We start from the raw sequence: 16,623 nt of genomic DNA, 5'->3' as shown, positions 1-16,623 counted from the left end.
AAATTTTCTCGACTTCCCTGGGCATAGAGTATCTTCGTACCTGCCACACGATATACACATGCAAAAATGGTCATTGGCATAGTAAGCTCTCAGTTAATAACTGTGGAAGTGCTCATAAGAACACTAAGCTGAGAAGCAGGCTCTGTCCCAGTGGGGACGTAACGCCAGAAAAGAAGAAGAAGAAGATGAATGATTTAAGGAAGAATCCCGGGAGACGCTCCCAAAGAATTCTAGAGTACTTTCTGGAACATTTTTTTTTTTCATATGATTTATATATAAAAATACTTTGATTCAAATATATTTCTTGTGTAGCATTAAGTTTAACTACAGACATAGCTCGTAACATCAATAATAAATTATATACGTAAAGAACTCCATCAATTTTAAATCTTCCATGTTATTTTGATACAAATGTATCATCAAATAGATAAGTTCCATTATTACAGTAAATATCTATAATATTTTGATGTTTCACATGTTTGGGGTACATTTTTCTTACTCGATTGAAAAAAACACTTGGTTCAGTCTGTCTGAACACCGACCATATCTATGTTTGCTATTTGATATTTAAATACTTGAATTGTGCTGTATCAATATTTACAGGTAATTATAATAAATAAATATGTATAGAACAATAACAATTTTAATTTATCCCCATAATTGAACGACAATATTAATTAGAATGAGCCTCCCCCACATCATCCCTCTCAGGAGAATTTTGATTCCCAATATTTTTTTTGCGGTGGTTCAGAATTGAAAATATCAAAAGTCTATTGTAATCACATCCTTTTTGTTCAATTGCATGTGGTGTTATTCGATATTTAAAATAAGATTCGTTAAGCCGAACATGTTGATCCTTCCACAAGAACCAACAACAAGCATTGCTTATGTTAAGAGATTTTATCGTAATGCACAACCAGCCTAAACGTTCTTCCCCTTTTGTATAATTATAATTTCAAATTATTTTAATTAAATTAGTTGTGTTGTCTACTATTGTACACGGCAATATGTTTCAAAATAAGTGGAGCTGCTTTTAAAACAAACTTTAACATCGATCAACCAAACCATAGAATATCCAATAGCGAAAAAATAATAATAATAACCGATCATTGCAAATCGAGCCGAACTGGCGCTCTTTCCGTGCGCATGCGCTCTTTCCGTGCGCATGCGCTCTGTCCGTGCGCATGCGCTCTGTCCGTGCGCATGCGCTCTGTCCGTGCGCACGCGCTTTCTGCAGAGCTGTCAAACAGACTTTTGTGCCTTCCTTCTTTCGCTCTCCTTCAACTCAACAACTCAGCACGATCCACCTCGCGGTGGATTGGTGAGCTGTCTGGTTGTTGCAGATGAACACTTATCGTGTAGCGTGACATCATCATTGACAGTAAGCTTGCAACTCACCAGATAAACGATAGGTGTAATTACCCCATTAAACATTTGACAGTTCAACAGCCGACTAAATTTGTTGAAAAATCGGTCGATTGTTGCACCGACGCTTATGGAAGATTAACACAGGGATCAACCGAATATCACCCGATTTAATAGGGTGGGCCGACGTAATCCTACTAAATAGGTGGATAAATCGGTATTTTAAGTAAAATCCAAGCAAGTTGACCTACTGATCACCAGATTTCGTCGGCCACCCGATTTAATCTGGTGATTAGTCAGTTGATCGCTGTGTTAAACTTCCATAAGCGTCGGTGCAACAATCGACCGATTTTGCAACCAATTTAGTCGGCTGTTAACTGTCAAAATGTTTAATGGGGTAACAACTGGACTTATGTCAGGCGTGCAAAGATCGAACAGGTTCCACCATCGGAGACATCCCCATTAAACATTTGACAGTTCAACAGCCGACTAAATTTGTTGAAAAATCGGTCGATTGTTGCACCGACGCTTATGGAAGATTAACACAGGGATCAACCGAATATCACCCGATTTAATAGGGTGGGCCGACGTAATCCTACTAAATAGGTGGATAAATCGGTATTTTAAGTAAAATCCAAGCAAGTTGACCTACTAATCACCAGATTTCGTCGGCCACCCGATTTAATCTGGTGATTAGTCAGTTGATCGCTGTGTTAAACTTCCATAAGCGTCGGTGCAACAATCGACCGATTTTGCAACCAATTTAGTCGGCTGTTAACTGTCAAAATGTTTAATGGGGATGAAGCTAATTGCCCGCGCCTACATATTCCCCGTTTTTTTTTCTTAAGACTCCCTATCACGACGAAATCCTTCATGACCACAATAAAGGTTTTCATATCCAACATTGAATTGAAGCTGCTGTAGAATAGCCTAGAATAATTCCGGTGAGTAGCTCTCCTGGTTTTGTGGCAAGCGGAAAAGTGGCGACGAAAATTTAACTGCGTGGCATCTCGGTTAATATATTTTTTTAAGCTATTTGATCCCACCTGGAAATCCGGAAGCTACGAGGTTTCAATGGCTTCTCGATTGGCATGCCATTTGATTTCCCACAGCTTCTAAAGGTATCGATTCTGGAGGAATAAAACAATATGCTACGGGACAGTAAAATCTTCCTCGCCGGTCGCAAAATCGGAAGAGAGCAGAATCCTTTCCGGGGACTATTCGTAAAGTCAATCGTGGAGCACCACAGCAGCTTCCGGCAAGGAGATGAAGGGGATGTTTGTTGTGATCATGTAGGATTCCGTATTGGTAGAAGGCCATGAAGCTACAATGATGGCAATTTTCCGGGAGTCCTTATAATTATGTTGACGGTAAGGACCACAATTTGAAAACCAAAAAAAAAAAAACGTTTCTCATTTTTTATATCGTGGGAGATTTTCGATTAGGGCTTATTTAACTAATCAATAACAATCAATGAGAATATAATAAATGAAATTCTCAAGTACAATCTTTAGTCCTGACTTTAAACTGAAGAAAATATAATCAAACTTAAACCTTTTCAATTTAATATACATTTAATGACCCTATTTTCAAAACCCCTATGAATACCACACATATCTCCTATAATCTCTTTGCTATTTGGTTCTAAAAATATCTTATCAAGCTTCGCCGAAAACGTTCTGAAGAATGTCAGTACATTCCAAACTTTAAAGCCTGTCATGGATATCATTTTCAATATCGACTGTTAGGTGCTTTACGCCAAAGTCAATAATTAAATTATCGCTAGGGCAAAAGTTTTGTTTGTTTCACCCGAATCGCGAAGCACCCCGGATATGAGCGAGCGAGTCAGTTTTGTTGTGTGCTGGGATTTGACATTTCATTATGTCTACAAACATTCAATGCATGGATGTTACTGATCGTTGAGGAAAAATCTCCACTTTGTATTCCCATAGGGTTGAAACAACTGTGCCGCACGACGGAATTCATCTCAAATTCGGTGAATACATAAATTTTCAAAAATTTGTAAGAAAATCTGCACTCCTGATTGATAAAAAAAATCTGAAAGCGTCAATAATCATAAAAAATAATCGCCTGTTGAAGAAAAATATAAAAATGGGGGGTAAGGTTTGACGGAAATGGTCTATTGTGGCAATGATGCAGTCAAGTGCAAATCTGCATTTGGACAGAAAAACCAGTGTAATTTGTCGCGTAAATCTACATTTGAAGAACTTTGGGTATGGATCCATTTGCATGGAAACATATTTGGAACCACTGCTTGGTGACCTTCGAAGTGCGATACACAACTTTCCCAATAATCCATTTATCAAAGCAAAGCACAATAACAAAATTCAAAATAATGCATTTTGATGCTGTGAACCGTGAGCGGAAATATTGCGCTTCTTGAGATATATTTTAGTTTCTCTCTTTTTTGTGACTGTCATACAGTTATGCGCCAGGGTGAATCTCTTATCATGGACAGTGCGCTTATTTTCCCTGCTAAGAGCAAATCTGCGCTTAACGGTGGCATTCAATCCACACAACACTGCGCGCAACTACCTGGCGCACAATTAATAATACAACAGAAAAATTAAGAAAAGTTTTCGCAACTTTTGTAAATATCACAGTCAATTGATATTTAAGCGGACCAAAATGTATACCCGTACCTTGCAGCATGCATAAACACTTCATAACGGTCAGCTGGTAGACCAGTTTTAACATTTGTCCTCGTTTTCGTTGGCCACACACAATGGATCTGGGCTGCGCGTAACTGGCCGGCGCGCAGCTAACTCGACGAAAGTAAAATTTTACAAAATATTCGCAATATACTTTCAGTTCATCTCTGTTCGGTAGACCAACCGGCAGCACCAATCTGGAGTTTGCCGGTTGGACTTCCGAAGCGAAGTTTTGAACGAACTAACTGTCATTGCTCTGCTGGCTCGGCTTTTATCTCGACTGTTTTAGAAAACTGTCCAACATCACGTCGACGGAAGAAGTTTCACCACAACGGAGGATTTGTCAGTTCGAGCGCGCCAAAATCCTTCCGATTGAAAATGTGTTGGCGGTGCTTAAGGTGTAACTGTTTGCTATCCATAAATGATGATCGAAAATTTTAATCTTATGTAGAGCCAACAAGCTAACATGGAATTAACAGTTACAAAAGAGGAAACTGATTATTTAGTTTTAACTTTGTTAACATTTTTACCAGAGCCTTAATGAGTTTGATAATTTTGTTCCAAATTTGCTTCACTCAATTTGAAATGTATTAGGCACTAAATGCTTTCCTTTTTTCAGATCTGCAACCATCAGCCGGGATAATTATGTCGTTCATTCAACAAATTTCAATAAAACATCGGTTCCAGTTTCTTTACAACCAAAGACATTGAACACTGTTTCAGCACAGTTAATACCAATTGTTGCAAGTAACCTGAAAGAAAAAGTTAAAACTTTAAACACTAATATTAAATCCAGTGTCACTCAACTCAATGCTGCGATATCAAATAACGTCAACGTAGCTGTAGCGCACCTTCATAGTTCTATTGCCAATCAAATAAATGCAGGAGCAGGTCGTTTCACAACTTCTTCATCTCAAAAATTAAAGACAATCTCTGATAACATATCTTTTCCTAAAAATAAGCCTTACATATCATATTCAGAATCATTATATAATACAGGGATGTCTTTTGCAAAATCTAATCCTTCTAAACAACATAATCCAAAATATGTTTCGTACTTGATCAACAAACCGAAAACAAAACATAAAGCATTTCCTCTTAGGGCCAATCCAAATAAATACGATGCTTTTATGTCAGACTTAGGAATATCAGGATATACACATTTTGAAAAAGCTGTAATTCGGGATTTAGAAAAACGAGAAGAACAAAAAGTGGAAGCTACTATACACACATTATTTGAAAATCCAAACATCGCTATTGAAAAATTACCAAATTTAACCCATCATTCGAATTTTAATTTGAAAGATCTTCAAAAAGTTGCTGCATCTGATTTACATATAGTTAGTCTTCAGAAAGACAATAATACGAATCAAATATTGCATTTCAACAAGACAAAAAATCAACTAAATAAAGCAATACCGATGAAGCAACAAAACAATTTAAAACTAATAGATAAAGAAGTTGACTTTTCAAAGTTGGAGGACAAGGAAATCGGTTTTCTTGTGAACGAAAAACTAAACGCATCATTTTTAAAAAATATCAATACTTATAGAAAAAATCAAAAAACTTCTTCACCTATAGACAGTGCTAGAGATAGAGAACAAAAAACTGCACGAATCAAATATTTCAGCGATTCCGCTAATCCATTGACCACGACAATGTTACCAAAAATTAATAAAAAGACATTAGACGGAAGAACATCGCGTTTACGCGTTAGTCTGCCAAAAACCCTAGACATAAAAACAAATGATATATGTAACAAATCCCATATGTGGTATAAACATAACCACAGCAATAACAATTTAGATGCTACAACACCATTCCCAGCCACTTCAACTCCTACACAATTTAACATATCAAAAAGATCAAAAAAGCATGTATCTTACGGTCAAACTATTCTTAAAAAATCGCTAGAAACTCGTCATAAAGTATCGAAACGAAAAAAACTCGATGGTAATGTAAATATCAAGAGATATCGTGGATCGATAAAATTCAAAGATCATTTACATGATGATATAGTAGATTTCTGATTTAGATGTACATCAAATGAATTATTTATAAAACGTATTTATTTTAAAAATAAACTTATATAAAACACAAACATTATTTATTGTTTTACCACAGACAAAAAGACGTAACAGCTAGAACAATTATGAATTCAAAACATAGTCACGTGAACATTTACGCCCAATCTAAAAATACTTCATTTGGCCAACCGTAAACTAGGTGACGGTAGTGAGCAAACGTGTAAGCAATGACTATTATTGACTTCGCAGCACCAATCTGGAGTTCGCCGGTTGGACTTCCGAAGCGAAGTTTTGAACGAACTAACTGTCATTGCTCTGCCGGCTCGGCTTTTATCTCGACTGTTTTAGAAAACTGTCCAACATCACGTCGACGGAAGAAGTTTCACCACAACGGAGGATTTGTCAGTTCGAGTGCGCCAAAATCCTTCCGATTAAAAATGTGTTGGCGGTGCTTAAGGTGCAACTGTTTGCTATCCATAAATGATGATCGATTTTGTAGCTTTGGGGATGTGATATCGGTTCTACCGGACATAGATGAACTGAAAGTGTATCAACATGCCTGTTGTTAGCAAGCATATGATCCGGATAGATCACCGAATGATCGATATGATATACACCAGAAATATTTTCTTTTCAACGATAGTTTGAACATAGATTGTTCATGGATGCCACGATGAGTCTATCGTGTGTTACCTTAAGTTCGTTGATAAAGAAGAGGAAAATGAGCGAAGTTCTTTTTCTGAATTTTATCGGGATGCACAATAATGCTGCTCCAACCGCGTTATCAGATGCATCTGGGTTGCCCAATATCCCGGTCAACCATCCTATGAAGTACTTTAAATATCTTTATCCAATAATGAATATTTCTATCGGTTGTTCTTTACTATTAATTTCGTTACGTATATTCAAGTATCTTCATCAATCTATAAAACCTTATGAGTAACGTTCATGGATGCCAAGATAAGTCTATCGTGTGTTACCTTAAGTTCGTTAATAAAGAAGAGGAAATTGAGCGACGTTCTCTTTCTGAATTTTATCGGGATGCGCAATACATTTTGCGATTCGTGTACATGCCATCGATTTTATGTTGTAAATGTACCTAAACAATACCAGATAATAGTTGCGCAATTAGCTCAATTGCGGTCGCGCTCCAAGCCATAGCCAGCAGCACCCAGCCACGCTCGTGCTGGGCACTTCAAGCGTGCTTTTGTTTGGCTGCAGCAGAGTGTGTGCTCGACTTTGGGAGAAGAAGCAACCTTGCAATGAATCACGAAAATGAAAAGCGCGTGGATAAATGAATCCTACGAGTGGAAAGGCTTCCCGATCCACTTAGGCGGCGTCCATTTATTACGTAACGCTAAAATTGAAAATTTTGGACCCCCCCCCCTCCGTAACGCTTTTTGTATGAAAAATTTTAAAATTTTGTATGAGCCGTAACGCTTGAGCCTACCCCCCCCCTCCCCCTAGAGCGTTACGTAATTTATGGATGCCGCCTTATCGGTGTGTTCATTTTGCTTCTTCGACGTAGACCTGTGCGCCGACATATTTTCAATCGGCGGCGTCGTTGACCATTTTCGGCGGTGGCGCTCAGTGGTACCATCAATCAATATGAAACTCTCGATTTTTTCGGGCGAACAGTTTGTAGAATGTGAACGACCCACGGTACCCACGCTCATTTGACGTTTTCCACAGTTCCATAATTTTTGTTTGTCCCTTTTTATTCGATCCCCCATTAAACATTTGACAGTTCAACAGCCGACTAAATTTGTTGAAAAATCGGTCGATTATTGCACCGACGCTTATGGAAGATTAACACAGGGATCAACCGAATATCACCCGATTTAATAGGGTGGGCCGACGTAATCCTACTAAATAGGTGGATAAATCGGTATTTTAAGTAAAATCCAAGCAAGTTGACCTACTAATCACCAGATTTCGTCGGCCACCCGATTTAATCTGGTGATTAGTCAGTTGATCGCTGTGTTAAACTTCCATAAGCGTCGGTGCAACAATCGACCGATTTTGCAACCAATTTAGTCGGCTGTTAAGTGTCAAAATGTTTAATGGGGTCGGTTTTGTTTTTGTTGTTTGCATCAACAGTTTGTTGTTGTAGGAAATTTTGCATCTAATTCGCAGCGATCCGAAAGTGATTTTATTACAAACTCGATCACCGAAATTCCCCAGTAAGTAAGTATTGTGATAACTTGAATTGAATACGTTCACTCTCTGTAGGTGCATACAATAATCTGAATTTATTATTTCCAAATCTAATCAAAGCCTACCACACAACGATAGCACAAATATCTTCAACAAATCCATCCGGCCTTCCGGGACATCAAGGTGCTAACGTCTTCCGAGCGCAAGACGCTCTTCGCCAACATTGTCCCTGTGCAGGAGTGCTCCGATTTAGAAAACTGTTTGCAGGACAACATCATGCTCCTGGGGCCTCAGTCGCAGTAAGTACAAGCACGTCGAGAAACACTTCCACGTATACGTTAACTACTGCGAGCACCAAGCGAAGATCGATCGCACCCTAAAGAACGTCAAGGCGAACAAAACCGAGTTCACCAAAACGCAGCTGGAGTTGGAATCAGACCCGATTTGCTATGGCCTCAGTCTGTCATCCTTCCTGATGCTTCCGATGCAGCGGATAACACGGATACGCCTCCTGCTGGACGCCGTTCTTCAACGACTCAAATCGGACGATGACGAGTTCATCAGCTGGGAAAAGACCTTCGAACTGATCAACCAGATCCTGAAACAGTGCAACGATGCGGCCCATCGTAGCGAACAGATGTACGAGATGGAGATGATTTCGCGGCAGATTGAATTCCCGTCGCGGAATCGGTCCACCAGGCAGCGTGATGTGTAAGCTGGAGAGAAAGGGCGAACTGGTGCACTTGCTGTGGCGCGGTGACGACGCCAAACTCACCTTCGGCAAGAAGTTCAGCATCTACGCGTTTCTGTTCACCGATTTGATCGTGCTGACCAAGAAGAAGGGCGACGAAACCTACCTAGTCTCGGACTACTGTCCACGTGCCCTGCTGACGGTCAACTCCGGGGATATTGTGCCTCAGCTGCCGACCAGGGAAGCCATCGGAAAGCACCTGATTATAATGACGCTGATGGAGAACCACGAGGGAAAAACTATCGAAATGATCATCAACTGTCCATCGGAAACGGAACGCGAGCGTTGGCTCAAGGTGACGGAACCCTTGTCCTCGGAAATCCCGACGAGAAGATCTACGAGCAGTGGGACTGAGGATTTACTGGAATGACTAGAATTCTTAAGCGTTCCCTCGAGAAATCTGTGAAGAAATCCTTGAAGAGCATGTATAATTTTGCACCAGTATTTATTTAGAAAGCGGGGAAGGGAAAAGGGACTTAAGATAAAATTTTGATAGAAAAGAGGCTTTAGAGACCTTTCATTAAAAATAAGGACTTTTCTTTTTAGAAACTAAATTAAAAATAGAAACTCTAAAAAGCGGCCTGCTACCAGCCCTGCTACAGGGACTCTTCCGGAGGAAAACTCTCTTCAAGAGTTCCTTCAGGGATTCTGCAGCAGTTTTTTAACCCGTATAATGGTCCTAAAAAAAATAAAACTCACCGCTCACAGCGAATACTTTACGGATTTCAATTATTTTTGTCAGTATACTCGTATACATATCTAGTTTCTTAAAGTGGCCAAAGGTTCTCGGGAATGTTCCTGTGGTCGGAGTTATTCCGATGGATCACTGGGTTAGGCGGGGTGAGAAGGGTACTGGGCCTTTGTGCCCCTGTAAGAACGCAAATTTCAAGTTTCAGATTGTTTCCGGAATCGGTTATGATGTGGATTTGGAGAAAACGCAACAAGAAAACAACCTTTTGAGAAACTACTAAATTGGATAACCATGTTTTCTTAATTTGATTGCCATTTCTGGATCCCTGGGCGCCTCATATTAACTTTAAAGTGATTAATTTGTAACTAAACATCTGTGCGTTTATGGAAATGCATTTTTGTTAACTATCATGTTTAATCTCTACTTTTCAAGAATTGAAACGGTTTAGTATGCATCAAATCTATAGCCGGTTCTTCGTGGCATTAAGTCCGAGTGTCCTCCGGCCACAGGAATATTCCCGAGATCCTCTGGCAACTTTTAGAAACTAGGTATGTCTAACAGTATACTGACAAAAAAATATTTGAATCCATTAAGTATTCGCTGAGTACCAGGAGCTCCTACAAGAATTTCTCCAGGGATTAAAAAGGGTCAAAAAAAAGGACCAAATTGGTACCAATAAAACAAACAAAAAATGCATAACAGGAACTAGAAGATAAGATGTTTATTTCTCAGAGAATTTTATCAGACATTTATCTAAAAAATTGTCAAGGTATTTGTTTTTAATTCCTCGTTAATTACGACAAGTATTACTTTCTTGAGTAACAATGTGATAAATTATACCAAATCCTGGTGAAATTAGAATATAAACTTCTAGATGTCCAAAATATCAAAATAAATGTTTATATATATTGTGCTTTGCTTTGATAAATGGATTATTGGGAAAGTTGTGTATCGCACTTCGAAGGTCACCAAGCAGTGGTTCCAATATGTTTCTAAGCAAATGGAAAATTCTTCAAATGTACATTTACGCGACAAATTACACTGGTTTTGCTATCCAAATGCAGATTTGCACTTGACTGCATCATTGTCACAATTAATTATAATCGAACAAGCCTATTTCAAATGGCTGACATACTTTTACAAATGTTTTACAAGCAAGTTTTCGTGAAACAAATGAAACAAACAAACTAGCAACCCTGCTGAGAGCACATGCTTTTGATAAAACTTAAACAATTTTCGTTGGCGCGAAACCGATTCACTGCCTTTTCTTGCCCGCCAACGGCGAAAACAAAGGGTTTGACGTTTCCGCACTTATGAACCCGCCCGCACTTCTGAAGTGCGGGGTCCAATAAGGTGGGAACTGCGCAATAATATAATAATTAATTAAAGATCGAAACCAACATCGGTTTGAACTCAGATCATGTAAGAAATCATAGGGCGAACAGAAGAACTCTAACATAAATTACGCTGTTATCCCTAAGGTAACTTAATATTTTAATCAATAACTGGATCAAATATTCATCATTTAATGTGAACAAAACATGAAAGTTTTTTTTTAATTTTATTACCACCCCAGAATTTTTTTTATTAAAAAATACCTTTTTTATTTTTAATTTTTATATTTAATATTAATTTTATAATTATTCAAATATAAAAATCTATACACGCTAACTTTAAAGTACCCTTTAAATGAGTACCATGTACCCATTTTTATAATCAGTATGGGAATGTCAGAAAAAGGGTATTTTCCAATGTCATAAAAAAGGGTACTTTAGCCCCATTTCGAAGTATCTCCTCTTGTGAAAATAATGGGTAAATTGTGCACATGCTATTTTGGTATCATCAAAACCGCCATTGTACAATTTCATTTCGTTGCCACCCGGACTTAATGTAAAATAAACTGTTCAAAGTGTAAATGACGCGATATTTCAACCAAATCAACTGACCAGTTTCGTACGATGCTTTTCAGACACGTAAGTAATTTCGGCGATTATATCTGGAATGACCTCATGAAGATTTTTGCCAATTTCTCTTTTTTTTGCAGACACTTTGACATCCGTTCCAATTCACCCAATAGGTTTGGGCCGGCTCCAAGGATGATCGCAATGATAAACGAATGATAAAATTTCAAAACATTGTATAATAAAATAATTAATATGAATGGTAAATACAGTGCGTTACATTTACGAAGTTTTTTTTTAATGGTATTTCAATATATATTCGTAACATTTTTCTCTGGATCCCTAACCTCAATCTACGGCAATATTCCTTTACAAAATGAGGTTTTATTACTCATGTTCATTGTGAAGACCAAGAGTGAAAAATACCCATTATTTGAAGTTCAAGGCGAATACTCTTTAATGAGTAAATCGACTTTACTCTTTTAATGAGTTAAACCACTTTTCTTGGAAATGGGTATTATTTTACCCATTAATGGGTACTTCCGTCTTAGCGTGTAGTGTCTTCACGTCTTTCAAATACATTTTAACTTTTTAATAACAAAAATCTATAAAAATTCATTCAATCATTCATTCAAGCCTTCAATTACTGATTATACTACTTTCGCACAGTCAAAATAGTCCGGCCCTTTAATAATTTATCAGTGGGCAGGTTAGACTTTAAATTGAATTAAAAAAAAACATATTTTTGATGATAGATAGGTGAATTTATTATTTGACGAATTCCTTGAATAGCTTTTTATTTTAAATAATGCATATAAATTAAATATACTAATTTTATCATAAAAAAATATTCCACAGTAAGTTTTAAACTTCGAGAAAAAATAATTTAATAATTAATTTAATAATAAATCCTGATACACAAGGTACAATAAACAAAATTTTACTTTTAACTAAATTAATATCATTTAAATAAAAAAATAATAAAAAAGAGGAGTAGCTCCTCTCTATTTTTGATTCCCAGGAGTTATAGAAGGATTATATTGAATTAATGGTTTAATTTTAATATCTTAACAAAAAAATGCTGCTTTAATGCTTATTTCTTATAATTTAAATATTATTGTTTCATTTTACAACTTTACTTTCAATAAATATTGGAGCTTTAGGGGGATTAAATCAATCATCATTACGTAAATGAATAGTTTTTTCATCAATTAATAGTATTGGCTGAATATAAATAGCTATAATAAATAATGAGCTTTTATAACTAACTTATTTTTTATTATTTTTAATTTTATCTGTATCTATTTTCTCAATATTCAATAATTTAAAATTGTTTCATTTTAATCAAATCTTTAACTTTTCAATAAAAAATCCCTATATGATTTTTTGTATATTCTTCAATTTATTATCATTAGGAGGAATGCCTCCATTTTTAAGATTTTTACCTAAACGACTAGTTAAATTTAGAAGAAAATTTATTGCTGTTTATTTAACTTTAATTACTTTATATTACTATTTATGAATATATTATAGTTATATATTCAATTATAATGAAAACTCATGGTTATTCTTATATATAAATTTACGTCAAAACTTCAGCTAATTAAACGCGACAATTATTATTTTCAACAAATCATAAAGATATTGGAACTTTATATTTTATGTTTGGAGTATGATCCGGAATAATAGGAACTTCTCTAAGAATTTTAAATTGTGCTGTCATCCTGAAATATTTATTGGAAACGATCAACATTGTATTATTGTATTATATTATTGTAACAGCTCATGCATTTATTATATTTTTTATACACACTCAATCACGATTTGCTTGTTCGGTAATTTTTTATACTGGGTACGAATTGTAAATCATAAAAAATACCGAACTATCAGCTTTTTGACTGAAAACTTCTGAGGTTCAGTAATAATTTTTACTTTTTACTGAACTACGGTAGCTGTCAGACCCAATTTTGCAACATTACCGAACAGGCCGAAAAGTCAGTAAAAACAATTACCGACTATTCAGTAGTTGATGTTTTTTACTGACTTGTCGTCAAAATCAAATCAAAACAAACTGATGCGCATGCGGGAAAGTGTCAAATGAGAATTTCCTGCTGTAGAATCGTCCGGCGCCGGACCAAACTTTTCCTGTATCTATTTTGCGCTTTCTCGTGGTAAGTAGTCGAAATTTAGTGAGAAAATCAACCATATTAAGCAGCCAAAAAGGCTCAGCACAATTTCAACTGCATACGTTGGTAAATTCGGTTGGTTCCCATACAAGAGGTAAATTCATCTGCATCATTGAGTTTGCCTCATGTATGCAAACCAACCAAATAATGATTTTGTCACACATTTTTCGATTACTTTCACTGAGATATAAGCATACCGTAGATGTTTATTCGTACGAAGAATGCATGTCGATGTTCATGTTCATGTCGATTGGGTTTTAATTTGTATTGATTTCTGAAAAAAACAGTATCCGGAGAAGCAAAGCATGAAGCATGGGAAACTGGAAAGCCAGTAAAAACGCTCAACAATTTTACTGACTAAGTCAGTTATTTCCATCAATTAAAACATATTTTGGATTACTGGGTTTTTTCGGTAATCGTTAAAATTACCGAAAAAACCGTAGTTCCAAAACCCAGTAAAATTTTACTGGGGTCGGTAATCTGAATTGGCTGTGTAGTAATACCAATTATAATTGAATGTCTTGGAAATTGATTAGTTCCTTTATTATGTGTTGTTATTACAGCTATTTTTTTGTTTCTTTCACTTTCTATCCGAAATTTAAATATACCTTTCTTTGACCATATTGGGGAGGGGGAGACCTATTATTGCGCAGTTCCCACCTTATTGGACCCCGCACTTCAGAAGTGCGGGCGGGTTCATAAGTGCGGAAACGTCAAACCCTTTGTTTTCGCCGTTGGCGGGCAAGAAAAGGCAGTGAATCGGTTTCGCGCCAACGAAAATTGTTTAAGTTTTATCAAAAGCATGTGCTCTCAGCAGGGTTGCTAGTTTGTTTGTTTCATTTGTTTCACGAAAAATTGCTTGTAAAACATTTGTAAAAGTATGTCAGCCATTTGAAATAGGCTTGTTCGATTATAATTAATTGTGACAATGATGCAGTCAAGTGCAAATCTGCATTTGGATAGCAAAACCAGTGTAATTTGTCGCGTAAATGTACATTTGAAGAATTTTCCATTTGCTTAGAAACATATTGGAACCACTGCTTGGTGACCTTCGAAGTGCGATACACAACTTTCCCAATAATCCATTTATCAAAGCAAAGCACAATATATAATACGAAAAGACCCTGATATAATAAATATAAATTTTAAATTTATGAACTATATTACTATTTTGGCAGATTAGTGCAGTAAATTTAGAATTCATATAATTCAATCAATTATAAATAGTATTGTTTTATATAGATTATTTATTATCATTGATTGGAAGTTTATTATTGGTAATTCGTGTAATAGTAGTGGTAGCTTTTTTTAACTTAATTAGAACGAAATAACCATACCAGAACAATTCTGGAAGCATTCCAGAACAAGTCTAGAAGATTTCCAGAACAGTTCTGGAAGCATTCTAGAACAATTCTGGAAGCAACCCAGAGCCATTCTGGAAGCATCCCAAATGCTAGAAGTATTTTAGAACCAATTGAAAAAGTTCTGGAGATCCGATTCGTTGTGGTCCCTTTAATCGGCAATATTGCTCTGGTCAGTAAGACAACCGGGATCAACCTGAGTTTCAAGTTGTATATGACCGTTGAATTATCTTAGAATTTCTCTCAGAATACCGGAATTCATGAAGGGATCCATAATAACATTCCTCCAGAAGTGTTTTGAAGATTTTTATAGAGTTAATTTATAAATTTTGCAGGCATTTCATGAACAATTTGACTTAGAATGTTTATAAATAAATTTTCCTATAGTATGGAAACTAAGAAGTATTTATTTCTATGGATTAAATGCTTAAAAGTGTCTTAGTGAAATTCTTTGTCGGTTTCTTAAAATCTTTCTAGATGATTCGTGTAGGAATCCTTCGATAACCTTAGCAATTTTGCAAAAATTTGAGAAGGTAAATTAGAAGATTTTCTGAAGGAACCTGTAGAACAGTTTTTAAAAGCATATTCGAACTATCGAGAAACAGATTTTTTATGAGTCCTAAGTCAAACTTCATCAAGAATGTCCTGAGCAAGCTTCAAAAATCGTATTTTTGGAGGGATCGTATAAATAGATTATGGACTCATTCAAAGCAAAACTTAAGGAAGCAATTAATAGAATATCTCGAGAAATATCTGAATAAACCCCTGAAGGAATTTAACAAGGAGTACAAATACGAAGATTATTATTGAGGTATATAAAGGACGAAGTCTGCCTGTCATCTGTAGTCGATTGCAAAGAAGCTTGGAATTTTTTTCTTCATACATGCAAAAATACAAGATTTCTCCTAATGCTTCCAAAACTCAACTAATAATATTTCCACATAAACCAAAAGCTCTTCATTTGAAACATTCAAGTAGACACGTTGTCACGATGAGAGGGGTTCCAATAAATTGGTCAGATGAAGTTAAGTATTTAGGGCTCATGCTAGATATGAATTTAACTTTCAAATATCACATTAAGGGCATTCAAGCCAAATTTAACAAATATGTAAAATTTCTCTATCTCCTTATTAAAAGAAAATCAAAACTTTGTCTTAAGAACAAGCTTTTGATACTCAAACAAATTTTCAGGCCAGCCATGTTGTATGCTGTACCAATATGGACTAGCTGTTGTAATACCAGGAAGAAAGCTCCGCAAAGAATTCAAACTAAAATTTTGAAAATGATTCTGAAGCTTCCTTCCTGGTATAGCACCAATGTGTTACATATAATATTCAATGTTGAAACATTGGAACAACTGTCAAAACAAAAAAAAAAAAAAAATAATTTCAGGCAAAAATCCTTACAATCTTCTATTGTCACGATTAATGCGTTATATGCTTAGGTTGTATTAGGTTAAGTATATTCATAGCGTTTTTTTTTTCTCTGAATCAACTCACCTGTAAAAAATCT

General features: G+C 36.1%; 1 protein-coding gene across 5 annotated transcripts in view; it reads left to right on the top strand.

The window, feature by feature from the left end:
- LOC110676428 overlaps positions 1 to 6,129 on the top strand; it is a 28,045-nt gene extending 21,916 nt beyond the window's left edge. For 4 of the 5 annotated variants that reach the window (XM_021844295.1, XM_021844294.1, XM_021844293.1 and 1 more), the window contains one exon: positions 4,657 to 6,129. In XM_021844295.1, coding sequence (XP_021699987.1) covers positions 5,039 to 6,067 — 1,029 coding nt within the window. In that variant the 5' untranslated portion in view covers positions 4,657 to 5,038 and the 3' untranslated portion in view covers positions 6,068 to 6,129. Of the gene's footprint in view, positions 1 to 1,920; positions 2,310 to 2,397; positions 2,736 to 4,656 lie in introns of those variants that run through there. The other variant, XM_021844296.1, reaches the window with a different exon arrangement.
- Positions 6,130 to 16,623: the final 10,494 nt, after the last annotated feature.

The sequence above is a fragment of the Aedes aegypti genome, chromosome 2 (assembly GCF_002204515.2).
Source record: "Aedes aegypti strain LVP_AGWG chromosome 2, AaegL5.0 Primary Assembly, whole genome shotgun sequence".
Classification (NCBI taxonomy): domain Eukaryota; kingdom Metazoa; phylum Arthropoda; class Insecta; order Diptera; family Culicidae; genus Aedes; species Aedes aegypti.
The sequence above is the reverse complement of the archived record's forward strand: the minus strand, read 5'-3'. Positions and strand labels throughout refer to the sequence as shown.